Source organism: Vidua macroura, chromosome 3 (assembly GCF_024509145.1).
Source record: "Vidua macroura isolate BioBank_ID:100142 chromosome 3, ASM2450914v1, whole genome shotgun sequence".
Taxonomy (NCBI): Eukaryota; Metazoa; Chordata; class Aves; order Passeriformes; family Viduidae; genus Vidua; species Vidua macroura.
This window is the reverse complement of record NC_071573.1, coordinates 79,564,188-79,581,113: the sequence shown is the minus strand read 5'-3', so window position 1 is coordinate 79,581,113 and position 16,926 is coordinate 79,564,188. Positions and strand designations below refer to the sequence as shown.

The window sequence follows — 16,926 nt, the reverse complement described above, 5'->3', positions numbered from 1 at the left end:
AAAAGGCAAGGCAAAACACCACAGAAAGTTGATGTTTTTTTTTTTTCTCACGAAGAATCCCATCGAAGCCTTTATGGACTGAAGTAGTCACGGAACGACAGAATGGTTTGGATTAGGAGGGACTTTAAAGATCATCTTATTCCAACCTCTGTCATGTGTAGGGACACCTTCCACAGCAGGCCAGGCTGCTCAGGGGCATCCACTGTGGCCCGGAACACTCCCAGGGACGGTCGCGATCCCTTCCCTCACTCCCTCCCTCACAATCCCCGCGGGAACCCCAAAGCGCGCCGCGGCCACGGGCGGGCCGGGTCGCGCCCACAGCGAGCCGCCCGGGCAGGGGGGACCCGCGGTGAGGGCACGGAGGGGACACCTGGCTCAGGGGGCACTCCCGCTCCGCGCCAGCGTGGGAAGGAGCGGTGCGCACCTGGGAAGCAATGCTCCTCCGGAAGGAACCTCCTGCCATGGCCACGCCACCCGGCGGAAGCTCCACGGCCGACCCTTATCTCCCCCTCACCGCCCCGCTCCTTTCCGCCCGCCCAGGGGCGGGCTGGGCCGTACCATTCTCAGGCTACAGAGGGAGGAGGAGGCGGCCATTGGTTGCGCTGGGGGTGGAGGAATCGCGCGGCGCAGCGCAGAGGGGGCCGTACCACTGCTCAGGGAAAGGACGGGGGGGGGGGGGGGGGGGCAGCGGCGCGGGGACGCGCAGGGAGGTGGGTGGTGCGTCGGGAGCGCGCGTGCGCGGGAACTCCTCCTCCTCCTCCTCCTCCTCCTCCTCCTCCTCCTCCTCCTCCTCCTCCTCCTCCTCCTCCGGCTCTCCGGCACCGGCGGGCGCGGGGCGACATGAGCACGTGCTCCGTATCCAAGGTGAGGAGCGGGAGAGAGCGGGGGGGGGCTCCCCAGGGAGCAGCGCGGCCTGTGCGGGAGCTGGACTCGCGGCGTCGGCCGCCGCGCCCTGCGCCTGCTCCTGCTCCTCTTCCCGCCTCCTCCAGCCGCTGCCCTTCCCGCCTCCCCGGTGCCCAGGCTCCCGGTTGCGCTGTTCCGCTGCTCGCCCATTCCCAAAGCCTTGGTGGCTCTTCATCCGTGCCCGGCCTCGCTTTGCCCAAGGCGCTGTTTGTCTTCTCCGCAGTCCCTCAGAATCCCGGAGTATCCTGGGTTGGAAGGGGCCCACAAGGACCACCGAGTCCAGCCCTTATCCCTGCAGTCCTAGAGTCACACCGTGTGTGGTGAGTGACCCCGCAGTGCCACCTGCCCGCTGCCTTCCTGGCACAACGAAGCCCATTCCTACTTGGAGTAAATCTCACCCAGAACAGAGCCTGGGGTGTTGTGGCTCTAGGTTTTGTCACTTCCAAGTGAAGTCTGGTGGCATTGCTTGCTGCCAACACTCATTGCTTCATCCACCGACCCTCCCCCCCACCAAAACTAATTCAACCAAGAAATAGAACTAAAAGTGCATTCCCCACCACATAAATATCTGTTATTGCCTTGGTCTTTCTGAACTGGAAGTTTTTATGTGGGGTGTGTTCAGAGCGGGCAGTAGGGATAGTGATTTCATCAGAGCATCAGTGAATAGCGAGACTTGAAACGTTGGATTGAAACACTTCACTTCTTTCATCTCTTGCTTGATCATATAGTGAACAACAGCCGTGGTTCACAGCATGTGTTTTATCAGCACAGGAAAACTCCTGCCTCTCACTGTTTTTCACTGAGCTGTGATACACAGCTGCATACTTTGGTGGGGAAGGCACTGTGCAGGTGATTACTTCCAGAAGTGAAGTGCTTCCAGACAAACTTAAGAGTTGATCTGAAACAGCTGGATTTCATTTTTGACAGTGGCTGTTGCCTGATAGTTTGGCAGTGAATCATATCCCTTCACCTTGCCTCCCACATCTTATATGTAATACTTCTTTGCAGTTTTATATTCTAGTTTTATTCCCTTTTATTCTCAGCCATATTTAGTGGTGTGGAAAAGCCAATGCTTGCAAAGCATTCAGCAGTATTTGTGTTTGGTTTGATTAAGCATCCATTCTTTTGTGTATAGGATTTATACTTCCTGTGGCCAATTCCATTTGTGCATGTAGCAGCACAAATAAATCTGTAGGACACCTTTTTGCAGTGAAATTGTTCCAGAGTGTTTAGCACTTGTAGAACAACCGCTACTTTTGGCCAGCTGTTTTTAAATGGTCCTTAATATAGGTGATAAAATGGAATGTGTCTGAAGGCATCTCCAGTTCGTGAGGCTGTTTTTTCAGAGAGGGTCAGTATAAATGTTGGTGTTTTACTGCAATTTCTTATTTGTGTAAGAAAGGAAATAACATGTCTGAAGTCACTCAACAGACACGTGATGAAAATTGAACATACATACCTCTGGTGTTTGATTTTCTCTACATCATTCTTACTCTAGTGGCTGAACTATCCTAGGTTGAGTTGAGCAATCCTTGTGTAAGCATCTCCATTGAGAAATAGGGGATTGAATCAGTCTGTTTATTTCCAGGACTTAGGTGTTTCCTTCCCCCTTGCTGCAGCACAAGAACTTCACATGAGAGTTGAGCAGTGCAATAACTCTTCAAATGAGATGAGCTTCTGTAGAGAGGATGGGGGAAGAAATTTCAGATTTTCTAGAAGAAAATGAAAAAAGTCTTCAAGAGCTCAAAGCTTAATACTTGTGTGATGAAATAGGTCTAACTGGGTGATGGCTGGTCTCTACAAGAATTCCTTGGAACAGAGGGTTTTATTTGAACCTTTTCCCAACCATTTGTCATTCTGCTTCTAACCACCTACTTTTTTTGAGTTGGGATGTAGTTCACTGTGGCTTGGGCATGTCATTTCCTTTATAAGTGACTTAATAATGCTCATTGCATTATTCTGGATTGTGTTTTCCATTAATCTCAGCCTCTTGCCTTTTGTTTTGTATTTAACTGAAACTGTACTGAGAAAACCGTACTCATGTGTCCCCAGGGAATAATTTCCTTTTCATTCTAAACCTGTTGGAGGTTTTGAGACATTTAAAGAATCTACTGCTGGCCTAGTTGGTGGTTGAATTGCAAAACACAGTGGAAAGATGAAAAAGTCTGTAACAAGTGTGCTGGGTTACTGCTTCCACTAGTGTTCCAGCTTGAAACACAAATACAAAGGGGCAATATGTAACCTGATATTCTTAAGAGGCTGGCAATTCAGTGCAAATTATTGGTTTAATGGAGCACTGAAATAAAAGAACAATAAAGTGGCCTCTGGAGCCAGTCAGATTGATGCTTGTATTGAAGTCTGTTTGGGGTTTTTTTGCTGTTCTCTAGGGCTGCTTTGTTTTTAAACCAAGTACCAAGAAGAGAAGATTCTCTGATAAACCAGGTTAGTATGTTTTCATTTATGCTTCTGTTTTTGAGAAGGGTTAATCCTGAAAGGTTCATCATATCTGATTGAGTTCATATCATGAGTTCTGTCATAGCTGTGTGAGGTTTTTTCTTACTGCTTGATTGCTGAAAACTCATTTCTTCGGAGCAATGCAAGCAAATTATTGGCTAGAGTAAATGCTGGGTTTTTTTCATCTCCAGCAATCAAGATTGTATAGCCATCTTTGTCTTTGCACTTTTTTTTTACAAGAGAACTCCTCACCATGCTACCGTAAGGTTTTGCTAACAGACAAACAATTCACCTGAAGATCTAAATGAGGCATTTTTAAGCTGTGGGAGTCAGAAATTATATCCCATCCATAAATCTCACATTCTGGGTATTTTGCCTGAGTTTCTTCTGGAAAAGAAGGAAGAAAAGCCATTTGTGACTTCTGTCCACTAGTACTTGCTGTGGACAGCAAATACTTGCTATACATTTTCTCTAGTTGTGTATGCACAGCTGTTTTCATTTGAGGACTGACTCTTCTTGGAACCAGAAATAATGTATCTTAAATAATTGCTATTTGAGACTCAGTTGGGAAACGTACTGTTTTTATTCCCAGGTTAAACTGCTTTTATCATCAGAGCTGTCAAAAGATTTGATAATTTATAGAAAAAGATGGAGAGGAACATAACGAGGCCAGATTTTTGTCATTGCAACAACCAAGGCCTGTGCACTAATACCACACTGAAATTTTACCCCTTACTGGATATTATGTTTTTGCAAGATTAATTGTTCTAGTTAGCAAATGCTTTGAGGCAGAAAAATAAATTTGACCGGACTAGCCCTAAAAGAGAGAAGCAGAGGTGAGCTGGTTTGGCTTTTCACAGCAGTTGGTTAGAGTGGTGCTCTAAAACATGTACTTGGATGTGCATCTGTCCAGTCTGGAAGCCCAGTCCTGTTCCATTTAGTTGTGGAACTCCTCTGCATCAATAGTTGATAATACTGTTGCACCCCACAAAAGGCCTTTAAGGGACATTTGCACCTATAGTTTGAGTTTTGGTAGTGAAAAAAGGATATTTTGCCTTGGTATGTTACCAGATAATGTGGTGGCTGGATTTTCTTCAACTAAAAGTCTAAGATCTGTGTAATCAGAGTTGGTTATGTATTCTAAGTGATTTTTCTTAGGGATACAAATGAGGTGATAGGGAGACAATGAAAATGGGGGTGGAGGGATGTCTCTCATTTGTCGTTTACAGACCTGTTTTGCGTGGGTTTAGTGCTTTAGGAGAGATTATGCTCATCAATTGGCTCTTTTCTAGAGATCAAGCCACTGCTGGTGCTCCATTGAATGGCAGCCAAGTGGACCCACAAAGCTTTCTGAAACAAGAGCAAGATGATGATGATGTTTGTTCAATAATAAAGGCTGTTTATTTAGTCTTTAGCTTATCTAGGACTTGAGATAGAAGCCTCTTCTTTACCTTTTGCCCACATACTTGGGTAATAGATTCTGCTTGTTCCCTTGCTTAATCTACCACATACCAGCAATTAATGAATTGCTTAAGAGAAAAGTCATCTCCCTGAAATATATATGTACAGTTGGGTCATTTTTTTTATTCTCAGGAAAAAAAGGTTTTATTTTCATGAGCGTATTTACGCTTTCCTTTGCTTTCTGTGTTTCCAGCTCATGATTTCAGATGCACAAGCAATGATACAGAGGATACTGAGCTACGATTTATCACCTGTCAGTCTTTATGGAACCAGATCAAATCTGAAACAGAGGTGAGTCTTGTGCTTCACACTAAAGTGGTGTTTTGCATTTCTAACAATGCTGCTTGCTTTTTTGTTTCTGGGGGTCTTTTTGACATGCTTAAGAGTGTATGGCAGTTAGTTAAAGCAATGGGAGGGCCAGAAATATTGACTGTCTAAAATATAAAGTAGTAATAATAAATGCACCAAGTACACATTACTTGTAACCACAGAACTGTACACTTTTTGCTGCTTCAAGCTGCTGCTTCTAAGCTTCTCTTCCTACTAATTGTCTTTTTTATTAACTCCTGGCATACTGCTGTTTTAGTTCAGTTAATGCTTGCCAGCCCTCTGAGGATTTTAGGCTGGTCTTGACCTCAGTGTTCCAGAATTCATACACAGCAGCCCAGGATTCACAGTGGATTTATGTGAACACAGCTGCATGGATGTCAAATATGGAATGACACCACTGCAAATACGGCCTATTGAATTAGTATGGATGGTGTGAATGGGCTCAGAGTTAATTTCATACTGAGCTGTGGCCTCCTGACAACAGCATGCTATGTTGTGTGTTACATGGCATGCTGTTGTTGTGTCCCTATAGCCAGCTGGCTTCCATTATAGTATGAATAATTGTGGCATCAGCTCTCTGGCCACAGAGCAGCACACAACTTTCCCAGGCATTGTCCTGGGGAAGGCTGTGAGAGGATCAGAGAAAAGAATGATAAACAATTCTTATCTCCACTTGCTGCACCTGTTGTTGTGAACATGTGGAATGTGTTATGGAGATTTGTTTACCAAAGGATGGTTTCTTAATTGGCCAGTGGTGATGGTGTTTGGATTCAAGGACCAATTGGGTCCACTTGTTTGTGACTGTCCGTAAAGGCGATGGGTTTCTTAATAAATGCAGAATAATAAAGTGATTGATCAGCCTTCTGAGAATCATGGAGTCAGTGCTGATTATTACCCAGCTGGGGATGCCATGTTACGACAAATAATTGCTTCCATACAGCAGAGATTTCCTCCCCTCCTCTATTCAGTGTCATGGATTCTGGGCAAGTGTTCCATATTCCTCTGCTTGCTCTTGGGCTCTACAGACATCAGGAGAATTTTTTTTCCCAAAGTTTGTTTTGTGATGTGCAGTAGAAGCCAGATGGATGTAGCTTAAAATCTGGACCCTTGGTCTAAGCTCATGAATTCCTTTAATTTCATTCCTACCCTTGTTTTCTTTGAGGCTATTAGGAGTTTTCCAGATAATTTCTTCTGGTCTTACTCTTCCTGATGGAAGACAATTCCTTCTATACTGACATATTGATATGAGCATTTTTTTTAGCGTTTGAATTGCCCATGGGCAGATTACCTGCAGTTATTTCTGCTGCTACACAGAGAATTTTCTTCATACTTCTTCTAGTGTATCTGTGATATCTTTCCTACTGAGTTTTGAATCATCATCCTTTTATTTCACTGTTGGCAAACATGGAGCTGATGGTTGTTCTTACATGTAAATCAGTGTGACAGTTTAGGTTGGAAGGCATTTAAAAAATGCTTAAAATACTTAAAAATTCTCTTGTCTGAACTCTTCAAAGCAGCATCATCTGTGAGGTCAGACTCAATAGGTGAGGGCTTTAGCTAGTCAGGATTTCATTTCTTAGGTGTTTTCAAACCCTACTGTAGCAAACCTGATCCATGGCAGAGTATGTGGGAAGCCTGTGGCTTGCTGGTTTGGGCTTTTATTCTAGGGATTCTGGTAGTGTGCTAAGGGAGCCTAGCAGGACATTCTCCAAAGGCTTTGCCAGGGCACTGCTGCCTGGTGACTTGTTAGCAGGCCTTGTGCTTGCACTGGTGTTTTCCTGGTTCTCTGCCTGAGGTGTTCAGAACAGGATTTACCCTCCAAGGCACTTTGTTGTAGAGCACTCTTGGTCTTTGTATGTCCGCCATAAACTGTGCTGTGGTTGTGGCAGCACCATCTGTCATCTGGTTATGACATCCTTTCATGCTTCCCACAACTGAAAAGCTGACCAGAAGTGTGGCAGGGACTGCTCTTTGTTTTTGGAAGGTGAATTTTGGACTTTTTTTTTTTTGCTTCAGTATTGCAGTGTATCCCAGTTTTGACCCGTACTGTCAGAAGTGGCCTTGCAGATGTTGTTATGATAAATCTTATCAAGGGCTTACAGAAACATTCTTCTGCTATGAGGCAAGAATTTGTTCAACTAGGATCTGGGCTAGCAACAAAAAGGCAAAGTGCAGGGCTAAAATACAGTAATTTTTGCTCTAATATGAAGATAGTGGTTTTCAGACCACATAACAAATAGTCATGACAAAACCTGGTGTCATGGCAGTAACTGAACTTCCAGTTCTCATGACTTTTCCAGAGTGAGAATACCATGTAGGTGACTTGGGCACTTGAGATGCAGAGCAGCCTAGTGAACTTTCTGGAACATTATTAAAACAATGCCAGTAACAAAGTTGTTTTGACAAGAAAAGACTGATGTATTTTAAGAAAGCCAGGTAAATGTGTAATGCTATGGCAGAATGAATTCCATTGTCACAAGTGCACAGTGGAAGAAATAAAATGTACTGTAATCATGCAGAGTAAGAATTCAGGTTCTTGTTAGGTCAGCTTAGCAAAAACAGTAGTGATCACAGGAAGTTTAGGGTTTGATGGAATCTGAAACAGAAGCTCAGATTGTTAAAGGATCTGTGGAAATACAGAAGTTGTTACAATTGTGTTATAATGCTCATGGTGTAAATTCTTTCAAAAATGTCATGTTACAATTTGTTCTGAGTTGCTTAGGATTTATCAGGTGGGAGTTCAGAGCTGCACAATCAACATCAGAAGAGGCAGAAGAATATTCCTCAATAAGTGGAGGATGAAAAGACTACAATTACTTTGTGTACAGTTTTATCAGTTGTTTAGGAGACCAACAGAAGCTCTTCTGTATTATGGAAATGGAGTTCTTTCAGGCTATTGAGCAGGCATCCTGGAGATGTGACTGTCACTCTTTGATAGTGGCCTCTTCAATGCTGCTAGAGACACTTTGCTCAAAATCAAGTTCACAGCTGTGTGTGTCACTTCTTGTTGCTAATAAATCTTGATGATGATTTCATTTGGAACAAGAGTTCAATCTTGTTTCTAACATGTGTGGTCTAGAGTATATATTGATATCCTGAACTTCAGAGTACAGGAGGGTTTTTGTCTGTTCTAGCATAAGGCATATCTTGCTTTAGGGACAGATTTTCAAAGGTGCACAGACAAAAAAAACCCACAAAATGCTACTGACATGTATTTGCCTTTAAAAGTTTTATCTCCCCCCATTTTCTCTCACCTTTTTGTATGTTCCTGCTTATACAGAAAATCATCCTGAAATGTCACAAGACAGTGTAGCAAACATAGGAGTCACATGGTTTAGTATTTTTTCCTATCAAACATATTTAATGATTTCCTTTAATACTGTTTTTACTTCTTTCATCCCGAATTAGATTCAGAGGAGTGGAATATTTGCTCTCACTTAGATCTCGCAGGAAAATGTTTACAGGTGTTTTGTAAGGTGAAAAGGAAGAATAGGAATTTCCATTAACATTGTTCCAGCAACTAATTCTATTGTTTTTTCTGCCTATGTCATTAAGGCTTTGTCAGTATGTTTTTTTTTTCTCCTATCTTTAAAGCCTGTGGTGTGAAAACACAGTTAAGCTCACTTAACTTTTCAAATTATTCTTGAGGCACTTGACCAGAGGTTCCAAGATGGGAAATGTCTGTTTGCCACATAGTTAATAAATTAGCGTGGTTTATAGATCACAGGAAAATTTAAAACCCTGGGGTTTAAGGGTTAAAGATTATGCAGGAAAGGAGTAGAAAAAGGAAGATGTAGTGGTGTTTTCACATTTTATAGATGAATTCTCTCTGTGTATGTTTGCAGCAAATACAGGAAGACTTGAATAAGCAGTTACTTGATAATTTGGTGAGTTTTTTGAGCCGGTCTCATTCTGACTTTCAAGAGAAGACAACAGAATGGACTTGCAGGATGAAGTTCAGAGAAATCCCTACTGCAGCTCTTGTCTTAGGTAATTTTTTTAAGATATTTTTTGTAATGTACATCTGATTAAAACTCAGACACGTGAAAGAAACTTACTGAGTCCCAACAATTACCATGAGCAATATCAGCTTCAAACATGTCAACAGAAGAGATTGGGCAGGAAGAAGGAAGTCGGATAAAACCTCCTTCCCCTTTTGTTTATGTTGCTTAATAGTCCAGAAAGTCAACAACTTCCCTACAGGTCTCTCTTAAGCAGCTGGTAGTGATTTCAGGCTTTTTTGTTTGAGGCACTGGAGATAACTTTGATTATATCCCTGTTTTTGCCACCAGCATGCTTAGTGGTTTCTACAACTTAACCATGGAAATTATATAGCTTCTGTATTTCTGATATGTGTTCTTGCCATGCATCTTTTCATGTAGGAAAGTAGTGTCTTCATCTTGGGAAAAGAGCACAGAGGGGAAAAAATAGCTGGAGATGAAGTTAGTGAAGTTCTGAAGTATTTTTTTTTCTTCCTTTCTCGTTTCATTCAGAGGTTTGTACCTATAAATCCTAAACCTGATTCAAGGCAAGTTGATTACATTTTCAGTGGATTATTTTAGTGAAATTAAAATCAGGCTTGTGCTTCAAACTTACCATGTAGGCACTAACAAAGAGTGAACAGTACTCTACTTTTATAGATAATAGAAAATGAAAAACTACTGCTTCAAATATTTCTGTGGACAAAGTTCTGAATTGCCTCCTGGAGGGGTTTGTTCTTTTTTTTCTATTGATTAAGGATATTAACAAAGGCAGTAAATACTAAGTAGTTCATAGTGAATTCAGACTAAGTTTCACAGCAATTTACAATAATTTTCCTCTTTACGTGAGCCACGAGAGGATCCAGGTATGGATGCAGTATTCTTCTAGAGAAGGTGAATTTAACTTCTTGTCTGCAGGCCTTACATGGCTGTGGATGGCTTCTGAGGGATGTTAAAAAACCAGTCCTGCTTCTTGCAGGTTTGCACCCTTGGAAAACTTTCTTTAAAAAACCCCACCAAGCTATATGAGGACATGTATTCACAGTGACTCCCTGTTTCTCTTAATCAGGGACTGTCAACATCTTGTGCTTGTTTTTCATCTTTCCTCACAGCTGATGTGATACTTTTCATTCTTTCCTTAAATATTTGAGGTATCTTCTGGTTTTTGTCTATTGTTCAATTTATTGTCCAATCACTGTGGTCATGAATCATGGGAAAAATGCCCTTAAAATTTTGTCCTTATTTTTTTTTCTAGGTGTAAATGTTACAGATCATGACTTGACTTTCAGAGGTCTCTCAGATGTCCTTCAGGATAACATTACTCCTTATGTAGCCTTGCTGGAAGCCAAAGATTGCCCAGGTAAATACTGCAATAGTATAGCTGCTTCTTTTGAATAAGGTAGCAATCAACTAGGAATTCTGGCTTTTGTCCCTAAATGCAAGAGTAATGGGGAGGGATCTTGAAGACTTTCCAAAGATTTGCTCAAACCTGCAGAGTAGTAATGCCTACTGTATTTTTAGAGGTATCCAATTCCATTTAAAACACTGAAGATTGAAATGCTTCTTAGCTGTAGCATAACAGTTAAGAACATGCTGCTTGACGTATTGCACGTTGATGTTGCAGATTGGTTTTCTTCTTGTTTAATTGGACAGTTGATGTCTGCATTCCACTTTATAAATGCATACAGTCACATTATTTAGTGAGAGAATGGGCAGAATAAAATTGTCCCTTGTTCCTTTTTTATTTTTTTAAATAAAAAGATTAAAATCACATGTGGCAGCATCCTCAGTTCTGTGGAGTGGCTGCCTTACTTACTTCTAGGTCACTCTTAAAAGCATATGGCTGGAGCTCAGGTAAAGATGGAAGACCAACATCTTAACCTCAGTTGTTGCATGAACAGCATGCATATCATCAGTGCTTTCAGGTGCATTCTGGAGAGAGAAGGAGAATAATTAGAAATGTGGAAAATAATGAGTAATAACTTTGAGTAGTTTTTTATAGTATGAGATGGAGAAGTGTTGCCAGATAATCAAATGTCTTTACCATGTTTCTAAAAACGTTTTGTGAAGGCATAAAAAATCTGATGCAGAAGCTGATGGGGCAGCTGATGAACTGTGATATAGAAGTGGACTCACTGGAAGATGAGGACTGTGTGCAGGCTTCACAGAATAGAATACGTTGTTCAATGCCTTCTCTTATCAGCTGGTATGGCAGTGTAACAAAGGTATGTTGTTGGCACATTTTATCCCCAGTTTATCAAAATGTCTGACCTTTAAAACAGAAATTCAATAACTCAGCTTTGTGTTTAAAACAGAAATTTAATAACTCAGCTTTCTGTGAGAAAATGCCAAATGTTAATTAAAAAAAAAAAAACACATGATATTGAGATTATTTGAATATAATATGTGACGCATAGAACAAATGTGGAGGTAGTTAGTGATGATGTATGAATGTCAGAATTCTGAAACACAAGCAAGAAGCACTATTTTATCATATCTTTAATTGGGAACTGGAAGCTTAAAATGCAGTATCAGCTTCATGCCAGATGCTTTTCTCCCTGGAGTGCTGAGATTTTTTGTTTATTAAAACAAAATCTTACAGAAGAACAGCCATCCAGGGCAAAGGTACTGTATTGGTGCTAATGGGCCATGACGTCATCTGCAGCCCACACTACATTGGCAAGCAGTAAGGAAATAACTTTCAAAATGTTTTTGTATCTTTGTATTTGCTAAAGCTATTGAAGTTTTAAGTTTTGTTTCTGTCATGAATACAAGTTACAGCTGATTTTCTCATTACTTCATCAGAGCAGTGTGATAAACCAAAGTGTACTGAGTGCATGCTCTTTTTATTACTGGGTAAAGATATAGAAAATAAGCAATGTCTGTGTACACAATTCAAATCTCCCTCATTCCCAACAGAACTCCACCAGTTCTGTCTCTCAGAGCTATTCTTGTCATTGTTGGACTGTGTGTTTAAAATCTCTTTATTCTTTGTACTTCATGCTGTGCCAAACAGAAAGAAGAAAAATGGCAGTTGGAGGTGCTAATAATAAATACAGCTCACAAAAAGTCAGTCATGTCAATTTGGAGTATTATGATATAGATATGATTCAGTCTTTTTTATTTTGCTGGCTTCTGTGTATTAATGTTTAATTAACGGCTTTAAAGAAAACTGATTCTGAAACTCCAAGCAAAAAAAGAAATTCCTCCTCTAGACACTGGCAGTCTCCTCCAGTTGTAGTCATATTCAAAGACATGGAAAGTTTCACCACAAAAGTTCTTCAAGACTTCATAGTCATCAGCAGGTAATGTGACTTGAACTTTAGTTCTTCTACTCCTTTACCCATTTTCTATTTGTAGCTGTTTTGAAATTTAACATTGAGGCCAGTGAAGCATTGGAATCAAATATTGATGCTGCTTCTTTGCAGTAGTGATTGCACAAAAACTACTTGCTAGATTTTAGAGGTAAATTATCCTAAAGCTAAACTTGAGACTGTGAACCAGAGTGCCTAAGGGCCAGGTTGAAATAAGGAGGGGCTAGTTTAATTCTTCACATAGTAGGGTTTACTGGTACTAGTTGTTACAGAATTTCTGAATGTGAAACTAAATTTTTAAGACGTTTAGATCTTTTAAAATTGTTTGTAGAGTGTATTTTTGTGTGACTGCTGAGGTAATGCTGCTGCTTAAAGGTCACTAGCTTACTAATAAGGGTGTATATAAAACTTCCCCAGCTGGCCAGGATCTGTAATCAGCAGCTGACTACTTCAGGTGCTCCTGTACTTCTGTTCTTTTTAATGTAATCAGTCTTCCTTAATGTAATCTCAGGCATGCTAATCAAAACCTCATGCTGCTCTCCAAAAAAAGCATCATGCACTTAAGTCCCCCAGTTGGAGCTGTTAGAATCAAGGCTGCAATTCCTCAGCAATTCACTTGCTGTGCCAACAGCAAGAAATTGTATAGCTTGTGTTATTATCTTCATCTCAGTCTTAAACATGTTCAGTAATAAAGGTGAAGTGGATAAATGTGAGAGATTCCTCTGATTTGTTAATCACAAGTTCTGATTCCATTTTAAGATTCTCTAAGGTTATCAACAGTGGACAGTAATATATGAAGTTTATTGGTTTTATGTTTGTCTACAGCAATTTCTTTTGAGGAGTTAGAGAAATGAAGTAATTGTGGGATAACAATTAAAATCCCAAGTCAAAAAGTTGCTGTGGCAAAAACAAAGGAAAGGAATAAATCCACAATTTTAACTTAGAAGATATTTAAGATAGCATATTTTGTACCTCCTTGAAACTATTAAAAATGGAAAATAATGATGACACGATACTGAAAACACTGTATTTTGTATAAATTGTATGCTATCCTCAAGGAATACACATTCAGTCCTGATTTTCAGTTCTAAAGCAAATACTTAAAGATTATCTGAAGAGGAAGATTAAACTGGAAAAGTTGGGGTTTTTTTAAAGTGTAATTGGAACACAGACATTGGAGATGTGTTATATTTATTTTGAATTTGTTAAATTGTGTCAATCTTGTAAATTTTCTTGGCAAATACCTATTTAATGTATCTTCTTACTTTTTCTTTGTATCTTTGAAAAAGGCCTATTATAAGACTCAGTTCCCTGAATATAACTTTTTGGGAAGGTAGGATCAGCACAAAACTAACTGAAATGATGCTTTTTGTGCCACTTTCTGAAATTTGAATCTGAAAATGGAGTTTCATTTTCTTACCTACTTTAGGGCTTTAAAAAGTGTCCTTGCTTTTTAAATTTTATTCTACACCAAATCCTCTTTTGGTTTACTGGCAGCAAATCTTTTAATTTACCCCTTTCTGCATTTAAACTCAGTGCTGTAGTAGGAATATAATGCATTTGTTACACAAGCTTCTATATAAACTATTTCTTTTTTTTTTCCCTTCCCCCATTATCCAGTCAGCATATCCATGAATTACCTCTAGTGCTGGTTTTTGGAATTGCTACATCACCAATGATTATCCACAGACTACTTCCTCACTCAGTTTCATCTCTGCTGTGCATAGAGCTTTTCCAGTCCCTTTCCTGTAAGGAGCACCTGTCTACTATAATTGACAAGGTAATTCCCTTTCTAAATAGAAATGAGGAATATATGTGTGTTGAAGCACAGTTTACATGTGTGGCCTTTAAATGCAGGTTTGTCTGAAGGTTTTAGAAAGGACTCTGTTCCTGAGAGCTGTGGATTTCAGATATTTCTACTTGCAGCTGCAGAGTAGTGCAATACTGAAAGCTCCCTTCTCATACTGAGACACACATACACACACCTGCTTTCATCTTTCATTTGCATTGCCTTGTGCAATTACACTTTGACATTCACACTTCTTCATTGGAGATGAGCTGTGATTCCAGTTTTACTTTGTTCCAGAAAAAGATAGCTTTGAAACTTAGCTAAAATTCTGAAAGATAAAGTTCAGCCTGAGTTTTGCCACCTGTCAGACATTAGCTCAGTTATCCATATGTTCAAGCCATATATAAATGTTGTGCCTGTGGATTCTCGGTAGACCACAAGATTTCCAAAATCCCTGTTGCACATGCTGAAAATAGTGGTATCATTGTTTATTACAGCAGTCTCTGTTCTATTTGTAATTTTACAAAAATAGCATTAAGCAAAATTAACTTAAAATGTTGTATTAGTGGAAGATACTTACAAAAATGTGGTAAAATAATAAACTGAAAATCAATCTTTGCATGGATATTTTAGTAGAAATAAATGTTTTTAGAAGCTGAGAAGCTGGCAGTGTATTTAGTATCTCATTTAGTTGAATGTTAACACACACTAAGAGTTGTATCAAGTTGTATATGTAAGTTTTACTGATTTGAATTCAGGAGAGAATTTCTGCTATGGCTACTTTTAATTTTTGTCTCCCTTCTAGTTGCTTCTGACATCTCGGTTTCCCTTTAAACTGGGAGAAAAAGTTCTGCAGGTTCTCATCAACATATTCCTGTACCATGATTTTTCTGTCCAGAATTTTATCAAAGGATTTCAGGTAGGCAGTGGTAACAAGAATTCAAATAATGATTGTGAAAACAAAGGGTAATTACTAGGCACTGAAAGATTTCTTAGGTCCTAGTACTGCGGAATTGCATGAAAATATATCCCTTGGAAACAGCTGGGATCTGTGAACAGATGGGTATTTTAAAATCTTTACTGATAAGGATTTAAGGGCAGACTTGTAGGGACCTGTATGAAGAAGCAAATAAAAGCTTACTCTGCCACAAAACCCACAATATTTTAAGGTTACGTTTAAAAGGGTGACCTGGCTTAGTGGACAGAAAGAGCTGTATTTTGCTATAGATTAATTTGTAGCTTTCTAGCACTGCTGGCAGAACTCCCCAGTTGTGGTCATCTGTACCAGCTCCTCGGTCTCTGGTTTGTCTTGGTGTGAGTAGGCTACAGCAGTGTTTCTTCCCCACTTGAACTCCTCTGGCACAATTTGTGGATGCACATTTCCTGCCTTTTCAGGGAAATAGGAGCTGCAGAGTCATTTACTTCGTGCCTCAGGGAAGGTAATACTTGTGCTCCAAGCAGTTGTGTAGCAATGTGGGAGTTATATTTACCCTCTCTCAGGAGACAAAGTGGAAGAGCTCAGAGGGTTTCCAAAAAAAGTCTCTACAGAGCATGATATTTAAGTTTTTATTGTCTTATATAGTTGTTCATATCTAGATGTATTTCTGTGTCTAGGTCTCCTTGTAGCTTTTGTGGATTGCAGACAAGGGTTCTCTGAAGAATTTGTAGGCGCTGTAACGTGTTTTAATGCAGGATTGTGAAATGGTTTTTCTTTCTTACCTAGTTCCATGTGTCAGCCTGCTAGTAAAATATGTCCTTTTAATGTCATACACATTTAGAATTTCTCTGATTTTCTGATATATAAGATTCAGTGTGGCCAGGAGAAATATCCTGGCCATAGTACCTCTTCCTGAAGACAGACTTTTGTGGGCTTTCATAGGTTTCAGCTCCTCTTATTTGAAAAAGTCAAAGTTGAGTACTTCTCCATTGGCCTGACATGCAAATACAAGTTTTAGACCTGACACTGTATGGCTGTGTCCATGTCTGTTAAAAGAATTCAAGGATGAAGCAATTTCAGATCAGATTTTCAAAGGGATAAAAAGAAGAGATCAGCATCATGTCATTACATCTAGGTGTGATGTGACATAAGAGGGGGAAAAGGCTGAGGTACTGAAAATGAATAGCACATATAGCAAAGAAGGTAATTATGTGACTGTATGCAACTGTATAATCAATGGAATATTTATGAATTGTAATTAATTTTTTTAAAGGTGTACCATTACTCCATTGTAGTATATGCAATGTAGTAGTAAGAAAGTATTAAAAGGTAGATATAGCAGGGAGATTTAATTGTTTTAGCATCCCTAGTTCTTGGTTTGTTTTTCAGCTCTGTATTGTGGAGCACTTCTATTCCCAGCCTCTCAGTGTACTGTGTTGCCACCTGGTAGACATTAAGAAGAGAGTTTATTCTTTATCACATGATCAGTGTGAAAACATTCGGAGACTGCCCTCTTTTAGAAGGTAAGGGTGGAAATACATTTCTTGGGCAATCATGTATTGATTTGCTTTAAAAAATATTAAAAGAATCTGTAAATGTGGTTCTGTGAATACTGTAGCTCATTTGTGCACATTTCTATAGCAAAGGTAAATTGATCAAACAGAAGACATTTCTAAATAATTTCAGGAAACCTTAATGTTCTAGTGTAGAACAGCTTCTGTGATAGATAATCACTTGAATTTACTTTTTTCTTCTTCT

At 39.9% G+C, this 16,926-nt stretch overlaps 2 protein-coding genes across 6 annotated transcripts in view; one reads left to right on the top strand and one right to left on the bottom strand.

Moving 5' to 3' along the window:
- Positions 1-508, bottom strand: part of RARS2 (arginyl-tRNA synthetase 2, mitochondrial) — a 30,718-nt gene extending 30,210 nt beyond the window's left edge. The window contains exon 1 of the mRNA XM_053972571.1: positions 425-508. Within this exon, the coding sequence (XP_053828546.1) occupies positions 425-463 (39 nt within the window). The 5' untranslated portion in view covers positions 464-508. The remainder of the gene's footprint in view (positions 1-424) is intronic.
- Positions 509-806: 298 nt separating this feature from the next.
- Positions 807-16,926, top strand: part of ORC3 (origin recognition complex subunit 3) — a 34,933-nt gene continuing 18,813 nt past the window's right edge. For 2 of the 5 annotated variants that reach the window (XM_053973953.1, XM_053973954.1), the window contains exons 1-10: positions 815-864; positions 3,291-3,345; positions 5,012-5,109; positions 8,994-9,138; positions 10,384-10,488; positions 11,199-11,353; positions 12,297-12,433; positions 14,063-14,222; positions 15,037-15,150; positions 16,558-16,691. In XM_053973953.1, coding sequence (XP_053829928.1) covers positions 841-864; positions 3,291-3,345; positions 5,012-5,109; positions 8,994-9,138; positions 10,384-10,488; positions 11,199-11,353; positions 12,297-12,433; positions 14,063-14,222; positions 15,037-15,150; positions 16,558-16,691 — 1,127 coding nt within the window. In that variant the 5' untranslated portion in view covers positions 815-840. Of the gene's footprint in view, positions 865-1,074; positions 1,224-3,290; positions 3,346-5,011; positions 5,110-8,993; positions 9,139-10,383; positions 10,489-11,198; positions 11,354-12,296; positions 12,434-14,062; positions 14,223-15,036; positions 15,151-16,557; positions 16,692-16,926 lie in introns of those variants that run through there. The other 3 variants (XM_053973952.1, XM_053973955.1, XM_053973956.1) reach the window with 3 other exon arrangements.